General features: G+C 40.7%; 4 protein-coding genes across 5 annotated transcripts; 1 reads left to right on the plus strand and 3 right to left on the minus strand.

Annotated features, from left to right (window-relative positions):
• Window positions 1-257: 257 nt before the first annotated feature.
• Window positions 258-2,391, minus strand: LOC102715543 (phosphatidylinositol N-acetylglucosaminyltransferase subunit C). Its single transcript, XM_006647472.3, has 2 exons — window positions 2,150-2,391; window positions 258-1,449 (listed from the first exon to the last, which is right to left on the minus strand). Exon 2 carries the CDS (start codon window positions 1,332-1,334, stop codon window positions 429-431), a length of 906 nt encoding a protein of 301 aa, XP_006647535.1. The 5' UTR covers window positions 1,335-1,449; window positions 2,150-2,391; the 3' UTR covers window positions 258-428.
• Window positions 2,392-4,844: 2,453 nt separating this feature from the next.
• LOC102713246 (60S ribosomal protein L14-1-like) lies at window positions 4,845-6,235 on the minus strand. Its single transcript, XM_015833336.2, has 5 exons — window positions 6,170-6,235; window positions 5,968-6,069; window positions 5,400-5,529; window positions 5,201-5,313; window positions 4,845-5,117 (listed from the first exon to the last, which is right to left on the minus strand). The coding sequence occupies exons 1-5, from the start codon at window positions 6,170-6,172 to the stop codon at window positions 5,061-5,063; spliced, it is 405 nt and encodes a 134-aa protein (XP_015688822.1). The 5' UTR covers window positions 6,173-6,235; the 3' UTR covers window positions 4,845-5,060.
• Window positions 6,236-6,511: 276 nt separating this feature from the next.
• On the plus strand, window positions 6,512-9,468 carry LOC102715822 (glycolipid transfer protein 1-like). 2 transcript variants are annotated; one of them, XM_006647473.3, is made up of 7 exons: window positions 6,512-6,664; window positions 7,173-7,298; window positions 7,897-7,952; window positions 8,164-8,294; window positions 8,381-8,516; window positions 8,886-9,017; window positions 9,115-9,468. In XM_006647473.3, the coding sequence occupies exons 2-7, from the start codon at window positions 7,181-7,183 to the stop codon at window positions 9,148-9,150; spliced, it is 609 nt and encodes a 202-aa protein (XP_006647536.1). In that variant the 5' UTR covers window positions 6,512-6,664; window positions 7,173-7,180; the 3' UTR covers window positions 9,151-9,468. The 2 variants fall into 2 exon arrangements, with proteins under 2 accessions (XP_006647536.1, XP_006647537.1); XM_006647474.3 differs by having other exon boundaries at window positions 6,512-6,650.
• A 1,245-nt stretch (window positions 9,469-10,713) lies between these two features.
• On the minus strand, window positions 10,714-14,252 carry LOC102713524 (RNA-binding protein 42-like). The gene is made up of 6 exons (XM_006648784.3): window positions 13,965-14,252; window positions 12,758-12,935; window positions 11,514-11,611; window positions 11,317-11,413; window positions 11,137-11,222; window positions 10,714-11,048 (listed from the first exon to the last, which is right to left on the minus strand). The coding sequence occupies exons 1-6, from the start codon at window positions 14,103-14,105 to the stop codon at window positions 10,995-10,997; spliced, it is 654 nt and encodes a 217-aa protein (XP_006648847.1). The 5' UTR covers window positions 14,106-14,252; the 3' UTR covers window positions 10,714-10,994.
• Window positions 14,253-15,767: the final 1,515 nt, after the last annotated feature.

The raw sequence follows: 15,767 nt of genomic DNA on the forward strand, positions 1-15,767 counted from the left end.
ACCGTTCTTTCTAGAAAGACGCAAGAGTCCAGACTCCAGAGCAGCACTACCAAGGAAAGTCTAGAGACACAAGAACAGAAGTACCGATATGTTATAGGGTTCATCTTGATTGCACTTGCACCTCATTGCAAGAATCCACTATCCATATGTGATTGGGATGAGCAATTCACTCTCGACTCGATTAAAGCTTACATATGACGATGTTCCCCTAATTATTTTGCATCCCAAAGTTTGAACCACTGAATATTCTCAGAAAGTTGATCAATGAACATATTCATGTATTGTCGAGTAAAACAGCAAGTAACAGAACAAGTCTGTTAAGGAGAGTATATACATGCACATGAATTGCTCAGAATAAGACTAACTATACAACAATTATAGACAATGTACACTAAACCAAAATCCTGCACATGTGCTTTCCTCTGTTACTATTCAGTTATATCAAAGCAGAGTTTAGCTTCATCCCAGGGACCATTAATCTCAAATTTGTATTCCTGAATCCTTATAAGCCAGTAAGGGCAAAGGATTGAGATAAAAACAAGGAGCACCAGCAGTAGGATGAAGAACATGCGGTGCAACTGGCATGTGACGCATAGGGTCATGTCCATCAGAGCAAAGGAGAATAGCAGGTGAAGTCTAAGAGAGTACTTCTTAATACAAAACGCAATGAGGGGCACAAACAGGAAAATCTGCAAGGAGAAGAGCATGATTGCAAAGACATGCAGCCTAGATGGCAAGCGCGAAGCTACAAGGACGGATGCTACTATCGATGCATTCAAGGAGATATTGCTGGTCAATTTTGGGTTGTTGAGTGCACCTGGTGGCCTGATAGTTGAACCAGAATAATCATGCAGAAATAGATGAACCAACAGAAGGCATACAGCAAGTGCCCATATGGAATCTGAACTGATGGACCTAGTGAGGGTTTGATAAATTGGTGCCAAAACATATAGACCACTGATAAAGAATGATATATTGAGAACATACTTAAAGAGAAGCTTCAGCGAGAATGGACAGGCTGTGAGTAAGAGCATTGAGAACCCGACGAGCAGAAGACCAGTGTCTAGTTTCAAAAGAGTGACTTCATCAATGACTAAGTTCAATGTATAGGCCCATGTTGAAACCACAAGAGCAACAATGCAGATATATTGGGATATGGAGACCGAGTCGATCATCACTTTCAGAAGGTCCCTCTTAACAACATTGGCATTCATAACCATCTCCTCAAGGAATGACTCGTCAGTGTAGTTATCATCATAGCCTGGCTGTCTTCCTCCATAGGCAACTTTTCTCCACTTCGGCCGACACTTGATCCGACTTTTCTCATCGTTCATACTATATTGCTATGTTGTTGCTCTAACCAAAACTAGACCTGATTGGTGTCAACAACCAAGAATTACTAGTTCTCTTTGGAGCTCAATCTTGAATGTTTGAACACAAAATTCTTCACTGCAAAAAACATAACAAATTGTAGTTAACTATAGCACTAGAAAATTAGCATGCGATTGGCATGCTCTCTTTGTGGCCAGTCTATATGGTTCAACAGTAAAGGAAATTCACTAAATTAATACAACACTTAATTATCCATTCATCCAACAAGCAGATAAATAACAGAGGATATAACTTATATATTTAAAATAAGGGAAATTTGCTAAATTACAACACTTGATCATCCATTGCAACCAACAAATGAAAAAATAACAGGGGATATGATTATTGTTGGTACAAGTATAGAGACAATAGAAGTATTCTATTGCCATTGTATAATAATCCTTAGTGGAAAGACAATATAATTTCACTCATATTTTTCCTCAGCTTTTGTGCGCGCGCTTTTTGAAAAGCTAAACGGTGCATTTAGCATCAATAAGACAATAACTCGGTTTTCTTGGAATAGCATCACTAATATGGGATACAATAAATGGCATTCTAACGGAGTGCGATAGGCCGTCAGATTTTTCGGACCAAGATGCCCCTAGCACCTGTGAATCAGACCAGCCGCAGCTAGGGTTAGCCGCGCCTGCATTGCCGGCCACCGCGCGCTCATGGACGACCGCCGCCCTCGCACGCATCACCGGCGGCCTCCGTACTCCCCAAACCGCAGGCTGCAAAAGCGGAAAACGCCCAAATCGATGAAATCGAAGAAGCATACCTCGTTAAATCCCATCTGAGAGGGCGGCGGCTCGGGGAACGGCCGACAGCAACCTGGGGAGGGCAGCGACCCAACCTGGGAGGAGCGGCCTACGGACGACGCTGCGGCCTGCAGACAGCAGTGCGCCGGGGCCTAGTGAGGGTGGCAGCCGGCGATGCAGGGGACGGTGTGGCCTGCGGAGAGTGGGGCGGCGGGGCCTAGGGAGGGCGGTGACCGGTGATGCAGGGAGCGCACAGGGCTGCAATTTTGACATTTTGATTCTTTTGAAAAACTTATTTTACAAATAGATCCATAAAAAACTTAGTATACAAATGAACCTTTTTGACTGCGCCAACGTTATTGGCGCCGTCCTCCGGCCATATGAACATAGCATTATCACTTGGAGGACGGTGCCAACGTCATTGGCGCCGTCCTATATAACGACGGTGCCAATAACGTTGGTTTGATAAAAAAAATTCATTTATGGAATAAGGTTTTTTAGGGGTTTATTTGTAAAATAAGTTTTTTAAAAGAACCAGAATATCAGAATTGTAGGCGCACAGGGGTGAACCCTAACTGCGGCTGCTAGTAATGGACGAAAAAAATGATGCTATTAGACGAGAAGAGGTGCATGGGGTATTTTGGTCCGAAAAATTGACATTAAGAGGTAGTTAAAAATAGTTTAGACTTTTTACGCAAATTTGTGTAAATGATATACTGAATAATAGATCCATAGAGTATTAGTTTCAATCTCGAACTGCCTCGGTTAAGTCCGATCAAGGTTATTTCCAGTAATTTGTGTGATTTATTAATCTTTATATTATGTTCTGACCGATAAGATATATTTACATTTGATAATCATATATTTCTATAAAGCCGATGTATATGTTTCATCAGCTAGGTCCTAAAAGTGCTATCGACCGATAAGCCAAGAGAAGGTTTTAGGTTTAACTTTGCTTTCATATTTTATATCTTGTCAGTTGTAGAATTAAACTGACCGACGCACCTATTTTTAGTTAAGATTCTTATAGTTTAGGTCATGTACTGAAGTGAGACAAAGATTTTTAGGCCTTTGTATGTGATACATTACATTCAAATTTGGCGTCAACAACTACTAAATTTAAAATATGCAAATATTACAATATAATCATAAAAAACTAGCCGAAGAGGAGGCTGCAATCATTTTCTTTCATTTAGCTTCATGGTTTTAGAAGAGTGATGTAATATCACCACTCCTCTTCACGACTAACCCAATCCTACAAATTACAATAACAATGATTTATTCACTTCTAAACATTCACGATCTGTTAAATTAGCAGTATGTAAGTATTGCTGACATTACTCACTACCATTGTCTGAGGAGGAGAGAGCCAGTCAGCTAGAGCAAGCAATTCATTGAACAACTCGTATTCTCAGGTTTGTTTTCGGGGTTTCATCCCAATGAACAAGTGCGCAACCAAAAATGGAAGGAAATAAGATTTTCATATAGGTTTAGTGCGTATTGAAAAGAAAAAAAAAATCACAGAGCTAAAGAGGTAGGCTGCGACAGAGGAAGAGGAACATAAGGAGGGATTGACATGCGATTTGCCAATTTGTACATGAACTTCCACCGCCGTTGTCGGCTCGCAATTGTTGTCGCCGATGGAGAGGGGCAATCAGGAAAGGGTGACGGACTAGTAGAGCGGAGGGCACCATGATACCAAGCGATATAAGGCTGACGTGGCAGGCAATCCGCAGGCAAGAGGGCTCGCGGAGGAAGTGAAGGGGCCGTGGAGCAAGAGGTTTGGTGAAGCTGTATTTTTGCTACTCTGATAGATCCATTGCCATGTTTTTTTTAATGTAATTATGTCAACGAACCTACTCTCTATCCTCTCTTGGCAACGGGTTATTCTCCAAAGATCTATTAGAAGTGCTGGTCTCCTCTATCCTTCTTTCAGCCTATCATCTATTAGAAGTCCTGGTCTTCTAGCTGCCTAAACAAGCTCTCACTAAAATTTGGAGCCAGGGCCTTAACATAAATGGACTTCCCAATAAGTTCACAGTACATTTTTACTGTTCTCAACTTTGAAAACCATCTCCGTTCTTCATCTTTACTTTCCAAAAAATATGTGTATTCAATGTACATGTGGAGCAGACGATTCAACGTGACCTTCAAATTCAACAAGCCGTTCTTCGTTTCGCCTTTTCAAAATAATTTGTGAATACAACTTATACATATTCTTAGTAATCTAAAAACATTAGTCAAAAAAAAACTAAAAAAACACACAAAATCAAGTCCAAATTTAAGTTATAAAATTCAAGATTTCACTTGCAACCATAAACATATGCAAAAAGATATAGCCTGAGATCTTCAAATGCAGCGCAGCAGTGGAAGGCAAGATAGCAATTCAGTTCATCGAATAATGATACAATCAAGTTCTAAACAAATGAATTTTTTTTAATTTACCGGCACCAGCCCATACTGAGGTCTACTGTTTTTTTTTCCACTACTTCAATTGAGAGAAGAAAATAGCACTAACTCAGAAGATTAGATGATTTTCCACACTTCAATGTTAAAACACGCCCATCATTTCAAACTGATAATATTTCTGTTATTTGCCACGACTGAACAAGTAAATATTCCAGTCACTAATAACGCACGACAGGCGGTGGCAACAATCAATTCTCAGGTGCAATGACGTGCAATATGCTGCACGAGCAAAACAGGCAAAACATATAGTCTCAACTGGCAAAGATCACGCAAAATCACCAGTTAAGGAACATATGGCCGAAACTATTGAACATCCATCAGTCATGACAATCTCTAAAGCACAACCATGCTCAATTTAAATATGAAATAGGTTCCATTAAACAGTAGTACTAATTCTGGCTCTTAAGACCATTCAAACATATTGCTGATCCAACTTGGAACCAAAACCTCAACATGGAACTACTAAGCAGCAGCCTCCTTCTTGAGCTTCACAAGCTCTTGCCTGATAGCACCTCCCCTCTGTCCATACATAAAACGTTAGTGTAAGCTCACGAATAGTTAATTAAACAGGATTTCAACCAATTTAAAGTAAGATGTCTGACCTTGATCCGGGCCAACATAACCTTGAACCTGTCAAAGTCATTGAGCGACGCTCTCCTCTTCTGGACAATTAGCTTCTTGCCCCATGAACTATTCTCCCACTTGTTCTTCACATCTTCGAAAGAATACACTAGTCAAATGAGAGATCAACACGAAGCAAATTACTGCTACGGTGACGGGTAGCACAGCAATCATACGTACCAGCTTCCTCCATGGCCTTGATCAAAGTTGTCTTCTTCGGGACACGTTTGATGTCAATCTTGATGTCGGTCAGAGAAAGCCTCTTGAAGTTGATCTGGCACCTGATCATATCGGGAGCATCCACAAGTGCCTGGTGACTCCAAGAAAACATAGTTATGTAAGCTTCAATAATTAGAGCACGACAACATAACCAACATTAATAAGAAAACCGGCACGGATCACATAATTGTGCCAGTAATGCATCTGCCAACGAAAGAACGATCTGCGCTATTTACCTTACTGCTACACTTTGACCCACATTTACATATCAACTACTCATCGCTTATGCGGAATAAAATTTTCATTTTTGACAATGCAAGGAAGCAGACGAGGCTATGCTAGCAGAATTGAAGTTGGCGTACCATTAGATTCTACCAGATAAAGCTAGCAATTCAAACATTTCTCACTAGGACCAATTCAATACTGGTAGCAGCGAGCCTTGACACGAGCTAATACTGGCATAACTCTAGATCCGAATCAGAAGCCATCCCCGTGCACGAGAGAACACGCGGGGAGCTCGAGCGCTTACCCGGTTCTGGTCGACGACGTCGACGATGACGACGAGGCGGCCGTAGTCCTTGCCGTAGTTCACCAGGGCCACCCGCCCGATCTCCACGAACCTCTTGAACGGCTGCAGCACAAGTGGGGGAACAAAGACCCGGTCAAGCACACGCGCGCCATGGGAGAACACCACCAGAACGGCACGACGAAGCTCACGGCAATCAACGTACCATCCTCGCGGCGGCGGCGGCGTCGGCGGCGGGGCGGGGCGCGGAGCGGAAAGGCGAGGCGAAGAGGGGGGGCTAGGGTTCAGCGGCGGCGGAGGTGGTGGGGAGTGGTCTATAAAGGCAGCGCGCAGGTTCCCCTGAGCCGGTGGATCTCCACTCGAGGCCATCCAGCCGTCCGATCTAGGGTCACAGTGTGACCTCGCATTCGCAAGCCCACCTCATTTCTCCCGGGCCTTCTTATCTGGGCCTGAAATGTAAAATGGGCCGGCCCATCTCGTCTCTCTCTCTCTCTCGCTCGCTCGCTCGCTCGCGTAGCTGCTCTTCTGCTTATAGTAGATCAGGAGAAACTCGAGATCGCGAGAGATTCCGCGGTAAGAAAGGCATCTTCTGCTTGCCTCCGCCGCGGCTCCTCCCAAGCCGGCGCCTTTGGATTGCACCTCTACTCCGATCGGCCGGGTTCTCCGCTGAGGTCTCCACGCCGCCGGTAGGTAGCGCGAGGTATGGGGGAAAGAGATCGACTTTTTTTTTGGAGGGTAGTGATCCGTTCGCCGGCCAGTGAGTGGATTTCTTGATCAGCGAGTAACTCTTGGGTTTGGGTTCAGGAGCTGTCATGGTAGTTGCGCGGGATCCAGGCTCGGGAGGTTAGATTAGCAGCGTTTCTTTCTTATTTTTGCATTGCTGGTGTTTGGATTAGCGGTTCGAGGTGGTCTGATGACTGTGATCTGATCCACAGTCTTGATGTTAAAGTCTTGAGTGGTTGGACTATAGACGTAATCTTGTTTGATGGGATAATTGCTTATTGCGGATGTCTCTGATCTGTACTTGGCATAGCCGTTGCTTGTTGTATCAAGCATAATAGCAGTTGCTTGTTGTAGAATACATTGCCACGGGTCATTGAGATTAGCGGCTATTGCGGGATCAGTTTCTGTTAGTAGTTACTGACTTAGCGTGGATGTTTTGTTTGCTACAGCCGATATGTTGGTGCATTAATTGTCTTTTCTTGCAGGTTGAGAGATGGCCGAGACAGTGTTCACTCCCTCTTTGGAGGGTATGAAGCATGTCAAGTCAGAGAGCGGCGTCATGCTCACCAAGCCGTTTCTTGATGTCTGCAAGCAAATCTTGCCTGTTTTAGGTAACTGTCTTTGATTTTCATTATTTCATATTCAGATCAGTAGCTTGGTTCCTTTTACTTTTTTAATATGTACTGTGTTTAGTTCAGTACTGCGGTGGAGCAGTAAATGGCTCAAGTAATTTTTGAAGTGTGACAAATGTACCATCTAGATGTCTTTCTCAAGAACCTGAGACAAGCTTTTGCCAATGGGCATTGGTTTACTGTAGTTGGATTTTGCCAATCAAAATAAGAGGATAATTATGTTGATTTCTGGCATTTGATTTACCTGTAATGCTTCTACAAATATCTGATTGGACCAATACGTTACCTCAGCAGAATTAACATGTGACATTTAAGACAAAATAATTAGGCAAAAGGGGTAATATAATTAGCTTGTATTGAAACAACATTTATTAAAATAAGGAGGTAATATATGTCTTGGCATACATTTGATTGTGGTTGGTCGTGTACTATTCCTTATTAAACTGTTATCTGTTTAAGTCAGGCATATTATCTAGTTTAACAATTGTGGGTGAATGTCTCTTTGTGCTGAAACTGCTGCTGCATAAACATCAAAATTTTCATTAATCTCATTTGTTCTCTTGACTTTGTATACCAGATAAATTTGGAGCTGCTATGGCACTTGTGAAGAGCGACATCGGTGGTAACATCACAGTAAGCATCCCTTTTCTGCATGACACTCTTACTAATACATTGTGTTCCATTCATCATTTTCGTTAGTAAATTTTTGGTGTTGTCATGCGCTAGATGCACAAATGAAATTTACTTTAGACAAATTTGTTTACTTCTCAGTGTGCCGATAACTTTTGGAGCCCACCAATTTCTAGTTTGTTTTGTTGACAACTGATCCTATTCGCTCCTGCAGAGGCTGGAAAATAAGTATTCTTCAGACCCATCAAAATATGAGCACTTGTACAGCATGGTTCAGGAAGAGGTTCAAAATAAGACTGCAAAAGGTTCGTCAAGCTGTACAAATGGACTTCTATGGCTCACGAGGTGCTTTGGATAAATTGTCACCTTTCAGTTGCACGTTAATCTATTGCTAAACAGCAGTTTTATTGACTTGGTATTTTACATTTCAGGGCTATGGACTTCCTTGTTGAGTTATTCCGTAACCTACTTGAGCATCTAGACTGGACCATGAGTCAAGCTTGTACTGACTCGTATACTAAAACTTTGAAGAAATGGCATGGCTGGCTTGCCAGTTCTAGCTTTACAGTTAAGTCCACTCTATGTTGAACCAAATAATAATCATATTATATACATGGTTATGGACTTCAACAATATTTTAGTGAAATTAAAGTGCTTAAAGTTGAATAAAGTAATGCAATGATGGTCCTTTGTCAAGAACTTCCAACTAAAGATACTTTTTCCAGCGTTGCATGTATTGCTCTACAATAAATAGGCGGAGAGTCATTGTGAACCAACTGTTTCTGGTTATATTTACTCACCATTTTAGTGGATATGGACAATAACACTTTAGTTCATAATTGGATAAAAATGGTGTTTGCCTTGTTTTGAGTTCTTTAATTTGGTCATATTTGCTTTTTCTCCATTTGGATGAGTACTCATATGAGAAATTGGCAGGTGGCAATGAAACTTGCACCTAATAGAGAGAAATTTATGGAGGTCATCAGTGGGACAGGCGACATAAAAGCAGATATAGAGAAATTCTGCACAACCTTTTATCCTTTTCTCAAAGAGAATCATGATTTTCTGGTATAGCCTCAGTGCCTCACTCGTTTTGAAGATTTGGTCCTTTGATCACCAGTTGTGTTTTTAATGTGATATCCTTTTTACCATACTATTCTTGCAGGCCAGTGTTGGACTCGATGATATGAAGGCTTCTTAAGGCATTCGTATGCAATAGTGACCCACAGAATAAACCTGTCTTATGAACATCTAGCCTGCCTAATGAAAATTTAGTGCAGCCTAGGATATGCTGTTTTCCACCTATCTTCGGAAAACTATAGGGCAATAATGAATGTCGTGAACTTAGAATGATTGGGATACATAGCCCACGAACAGTTACACACAATGTATGTGTTGCTTTATGCAAAAATGTTTTAACTGTTGAAAAGCATTTCCATGCTACCGGAAGTTACATACTCCTATTAAGTATCTGTACCATAAGAATTGTTCATGTATAGGTCCATCAGATTTGGCAGAAGTATCTGTATCTTCGTTCCCTCCTGCACTCGCCTTGGAGAAATATGTTTGAAAGGTCACGCTTAACTGACAAATTTGGGAGATAGTGGGGACACAAACCTGTTTGGGGAGCTTCTAGTAGATGTAACTTCTGACAATCCAAAAATTAGAAGCTCTTTCAAATGATACTCAGATTTTGAGAATTTGCATTCAGAAAATGAACTAGAAACCAAAAGCTAAAAAAACCAAGATTTTCAGTATCAGCTGTTTCTTGCTGTTTCTTAGAATCTTAAACCACCCAAGCAGACCCTTTAATCATTCTACAATTTGTTATGCAAGCATTTGCTTCATCCCAAATTTGTCTTGTCATTTCTACTTTAGGTTTATATGCCGCACTAAATTCTCCCAAGCTACGTTTCAAGTAACACTAGTTTTCAGAAACTTAGCAACAACAAAACAGTTCCCAGGCACCATTCATTTCTGGATGAGGGATGAATATTTTCTTGTTTTCATTAGCACATTTTTTGAACTATTGGTACTTTGCAAAAATTTTCTATATAGATTTTAAAAAAAATATATTCAAAATTTTAAGTTTACAATAGCTAATAAACTGATAGCTCATCTTGTTCCATGTGCCACAGAAAAATCTATCCAAACCTCGCTAAGAAACTGTTAGTTGGCTCTTTTGACTGTTAGCAATTCTCGGTGAAATGGGGCATTTAACTTTTTGCCACTCTTACAAATGATTTATCGCTGAACTCTATATCATAGACTCAACTCATATATCATAGACTCATGAGGACCTAAGACAACGAATAACAAATCTATTTTGACTACTTGTAAGAGTTAAAAAAAAATTAAATTTCCCGTGCCACGGAGACTTGGCGGGGAAAATGTGGATGCAGTTCCTTTCCTCAAACATGCATGTGGTCCAGAATATGATTAACCAAACAAATTCTCTTTACATGTTTACATCTACGAGTAAGCTGATAATTAATCTACACCAGACAAATTCTGTTTACATCACAAGGTCATCTTTAATCTTTTGTGTGTTAGTAAAAAGAGCGAAACGACAACATATTTATAAATAAAAAATAATTTATCAATTAAATTTTTATATACATATTCCTAACGATATAAAAAACAAGTCTAAAAATAAACTACGATAAAGAACCTTAAAATCAACTAAATTTAAGATTAAAAAATCAAATTTTGGCTCATACACATAAGCGAAAAAGATAGGTGAAAAGATGAGGGTGCAAGCATCTGTGAAGCAAATATTTATAAATAAACTCCACGAGTTCGTCTTAAGAGAACTTCATAATGTTCATAACCGGTGCCAGTCACTGAGTCATTCGAATATTTACATACACCGAAAATCTCCATTACGAATTGGAATGAGCCTTACTCCACTACAGCAATCACTAGGCCAAACGTGTCACATGCACTGACGATCGCCGCAGGTTTGAACGTCCGTTAGTAAAGAAGCAGCAAAGCGCACACGTAAAATATGATACTGGGATCACATTCTAATAGAGTGAATTTGCTTCACTTGTGTAGAACGCCTCTTTTCTGCGCTTTGAACTTCTTCTGTGGTGGAGTCTGGAAGCATTTAGCAAGTTAAAATGTTAAATAAACACTTATGTAAGAGAATAAGAAGTGATCTCAAAAGACAGCCATGGGAACCAACCTTTGGCTTCTGTAATGCTTCATAGTCTATTCTGGTTTTCCATGTGCTCTTGCGTAGTTTGATTGGCCTATTTCCAACATATTTACCTGCACGATGTTAGATATGTTGGTTATATCTGCAATGTGGGGATACCCCAAGCAAAAGGTGACCCTGAGTGCCGAGTGGGGCAGGAACTTGTACCATTCATCTCTTTCAATGCTGCAGCAAGATCTGATGCATTTGCAAAACTAACAAATCCGTAGCCTTTAGTTTTACCCGTCCACTTGTCCCTAATAACCTGAAGCAGAAGATGTCCATAATCAACAACAGTCATCTTGCAAGAGACAGCAGCGAAGAAGCCAAAAGGTTGTCATGATATGAAGTGAGTAGTAACTCACCCTTGCCATGTTGAAGGACGGATATTTTGAAAACGCCTTTGTAAGAACATCATCATTCACTTCATTTCCAAGATCACCACAAAACAAACGGAAATCATCTGTGAATGAGGAAATTTATCTGATGTAAATGTAAATGTCTTGGAACAGATGGAACACATTAGAGAACAACTGTTATAGCACCATTCAAGGTTATAGATACAGACTAAAAGTAGAATAATCGCATATTTACTTCTATGCAATCAAGATCAAATGTGACATCCACAAAACATATTCATGTTGGGTGCTAGTAAACTCCAAAGACCATATAGTATCATAGATGATATTTAACATTGCCAATGCCAACATCACATGCTGTTGCTAAATCGACAGAAAGCCTGTTACACCTAGACACAATAGATGATACAACATGAAGCATGCAACTAAATATTTGATATATGAATATGTAAAATAAATTTATATTTGATAGTATAAAATCTAAAAAACAAAGATGACAAAAAAATCTGGTAAAGCTGACCTAGTTCATGCCTATATTGAACAAAGGGAACACCACATGAAAAACTAATAAAGCAGATTGTTGCACAAAGAAAGATGATTGACTAAACGCTACCTCCTGTAAGTGATTCACAAATATAAGAAACGGAATCTTATAGTATCGATGCTTCATAGATTATACAGGGTGGAGTTCTTTGTTGGGACAGTCCCAAACAACAATCTATTGCCAAATTTAATCCCACAATAGCAAGTGAATCCTCAAAAATAAACCATGAATATTGGAACCGACTATAAATAGAATAATTTGCACCCCCAATGTGTAGAAGAACACTTTTCTCTCTATTTATAAGATTGCAAATGTCAAATCCACAAGATCAGTTTAGGTATACAGAAACAGGACAAAAATGTCTATAAAACAATTTATATAAGCAGAGAAGGTTTACTATATCATCTGCAAGCCCACCTAAATTCCATGAGACAGGCATCAACTCTGAAACCTGTTGGGCTACACATCACATCCTCAGCCACCTTTAACAAAAGGAAACAGGAAAAGGTTTATGTCTTAACAGAATATACATTGAACATTAGATCTTGCCTGGGGTATCGAAGGTGTTTGATGGTTTGTTGCTTGAGGATAACAGACAATTAGACATATCAAGAAAATGTCACACTGACAAATTCAAGATTTTACAGATCATAGAACCACAGCATTATGCCACAATTAGGAAGAAATAGTAATAAAGAGATCTTACTTTCAGGCCAGTCAGCCAATGTTGGATCCTCCCAAGATTGCCCAGCTGCCTTTCGAGGTACTGCATTTTTCTTTTCTTCAATCTTCTTGTCTTTCTCACTATTTGCGATAGCAGCCTTCACAGTAGCTAGAGCCTCAGGAGTGATTATCTGCGCATCTTTCTGGAACAGTTGTTGCACCTGCGTTTGGTGATACCATAATAGACTAGTTACAGCTAGTTTAAAAAATAAAAGTAGTACAGTAAGGTTCTCGATTTATGAAGCCACACCCTGTGTTTTTTAAACTGAGCAACAACTTGAATTTCTACTAGGCCAATCTCTCATCAAATGTTAACAATTGAGAGTTATTTTTCTCAAATTTTTCCTCGGCTTTTGCACGCACGCTTTCCGAACTGTTAAACGGTGCATTTTTTTGCAAAAGATTTCTATGAGAAGTTCACCATCTCACAATTCTAAAGTAAAATTTTAACTTTGTATTCCCTCCATTCCACATTATAAAACTTTCTGACCTTCTAGATTTCATTTATGTGCTAATGAATGTAGACACATATACAAAACTTATACATTGATACATGGATGAATTTAGACAAACTAAGAAAGTCTTATAATATGGAATAGAGAGAGTAGCAGTGAATTACATTGTTTATACCATTAAATATCTACCATAAAATCAAATATTATTTCATCCTTCATCACCAAAAGAACACAGCCATAGTAGTGAAAGATTGGCACAAATTCCCACATCTACGGAGATGAAACCATCACATAGCATCCATGTTTTTGCATAACTCAAGCCAAAAATGTAACTTTCTATTCATCGTTCTGTAAAGATTTCACAACCTAAGAGCTGTAAAGGACACCAATCGGTTTCGATCGAACATGTCAGATTGGGAGCAGTACAAACGTTCGAACTTGGAACCAAGATTATTACTGAACGATTTTTTTTACAGACTACCCAATATGCACCAACATAACAAGGTTAATTTTTTGTCATGCATTACTTATCAGATTATTCCATTATATACATCAAGCCGCGCTATTGCACTTCCCATTTTCCCAAGGAACTGAATCCCAAGCCTCTAAAACAACCACGTCTAGATCCTTCCCAATCCGGCACCTCCGCATCTGCAACGCGAAGATTCGCAGAGGAAAGGAGCGCTGGAGACGTAATCAGATTATCAGAAGGAGGGGAGGGGGGTCGGTTCCTACCTGCGGGACTTGGACTTGGGGCAAGGGGTAGACAGCGTTGTACGCTGGCGCCGCCGGCCAGGCGAGCTGCACCACATTCTGGAGGTGGAACGGGACGGGGAAGTAGGACGGGGCCGCGGGGGAGATGGACTGCGCCGACATCGCCGCCGCGCAAACGGAGCGCGTAGCCGGGGGAGAGGGGGGGGGTTCACTGCGTTTGCCGCTGGCCGGGGTTGCGTGCGAGCGCGACGATCTCTACGGCCGTGCGTGCCTGCGCGGTTGCGGAGCCAGCGGAGGCGAAGCCGGAGAAGTAGGGCAGTATGCGCGGCGTGGGATGGGATGGGAAGGCCAAGAAGAAGGGCGTGGAATTCTCTGGAAACGACTGGGCGCTACGGCCACGAGGAGGAGATCGATCCGGGGCGTCTTCCTGGAGGCCCAGGGGGGGACGCGTGGGCAGGCCACGGGACCGGCCCGTGTGGCCGTGGCTCCTCGTCGGCCCTCGCGGCCGCGGGGGCACCCCCATGCATGCGCAAAGAAGTGGAGCGCTCCTCGTGTTTTCGCCGGCCATATATCGCCCAAACGGCATGGTCTCGGCAGAAGAAAGACTGACTTGATTCAGAAAAAAACTATACAACGGTGTACCGTGTTGGCACTTATTATATACTATATCATGGTATCTCGGGCTATTATTTTTTTTTAGCATAAAGAGAGAAATTTATTAATGATTAAAATAGGGAATGCATTCCTGCTTTAACAGGCCCAGGATACACGCAGGCGCACATAATCTCCACTCTGAGCTTGATCTTGATCTCATGCCCATTTGAGCAAGGTTATGTGCTACCCTGTTCGCTTCTCTCTTTATCTTGTGCACTTGCACGCTTTGGAGACATTGCATCGATCCTTTTTGCCTCCGCAAGCGATGCAGCCCACGTAGATCTCAGATGAGTTCCTTTCACTAAGGGTTGCATGACCTCCAGACTATCCATCTCCAAGATTATGGGCATGTGAATCCATTCTGTCGCTAGCCGCAGCGCTTCAACACAGGCCAACGCTTCCGCCTGGGCAGCCGAGCCGCAAATGTTCAGATTCTTGTGTGCAGCCAACAGAACGAGGCCCATATCTCGGGCTATTATGATTTTACCTAAAACCCTTGTCATGGTAATGTTCGATACCGTATTACGATATCTCTGGATATTGTACCTGTTGATATTCAATAATATTCATTAGTATTTGAATGATATTTTCTACTAGTGGTTGTGATAAATCTGTTATTACCATCGTCAATGTCATATGAGCTATTATAACATGTGTGAATGTTTTAGGTATTCTTTGTTTTTCGTAGCTCTATAACATAATTTTGTGAGTATGGCATTTTTGATTTTATTTTATCATATGAAATATATTTTGTGTATTTTTAAACACAGTATAACACCCATGCAATCTGTTTTAACCAATTAATAATATTTATTCAACTAGACTTAATTTTGTTTAATAACATGTTGCAACACATAAGAATTTAGCTAGTTTTTATACACGATAAATACTTGATTATACTAATTTATACTTGTCTATACTTGAATGGTACTTACTCGTACACGCGATAGTATAATACTTGATGATTGAGTGATACTCAATGATACTTGTCCATACTCGATGATACTTATTAATCTACGATGATACCCAACGATAATGACGGTATTATGAGTTTTAAAATCAAAAAGTAGCATTGAGTGTTTTCCGGATATGATGATATTTATGATCTTTTCTTAAGGAACTCCCTTCTTCTATTTGTATATTGGTCAATCTAGCCGAATCCCAGCTTAC

This window comes from Oryza brachyantha, chromosome 2 (assembly GCF_000231095.2).
Source record: "Oryza brachyantha chromosome 2, ObraRS2, whole genome shotgun sequence".
In the NCBI taxonomy this organism is placed as follows: Eukaryota; Viridiplantae; Streptophyta; class Magnoliopsida; order Poales; family Poaceae; genus Oryza; species Oryza brachyantha.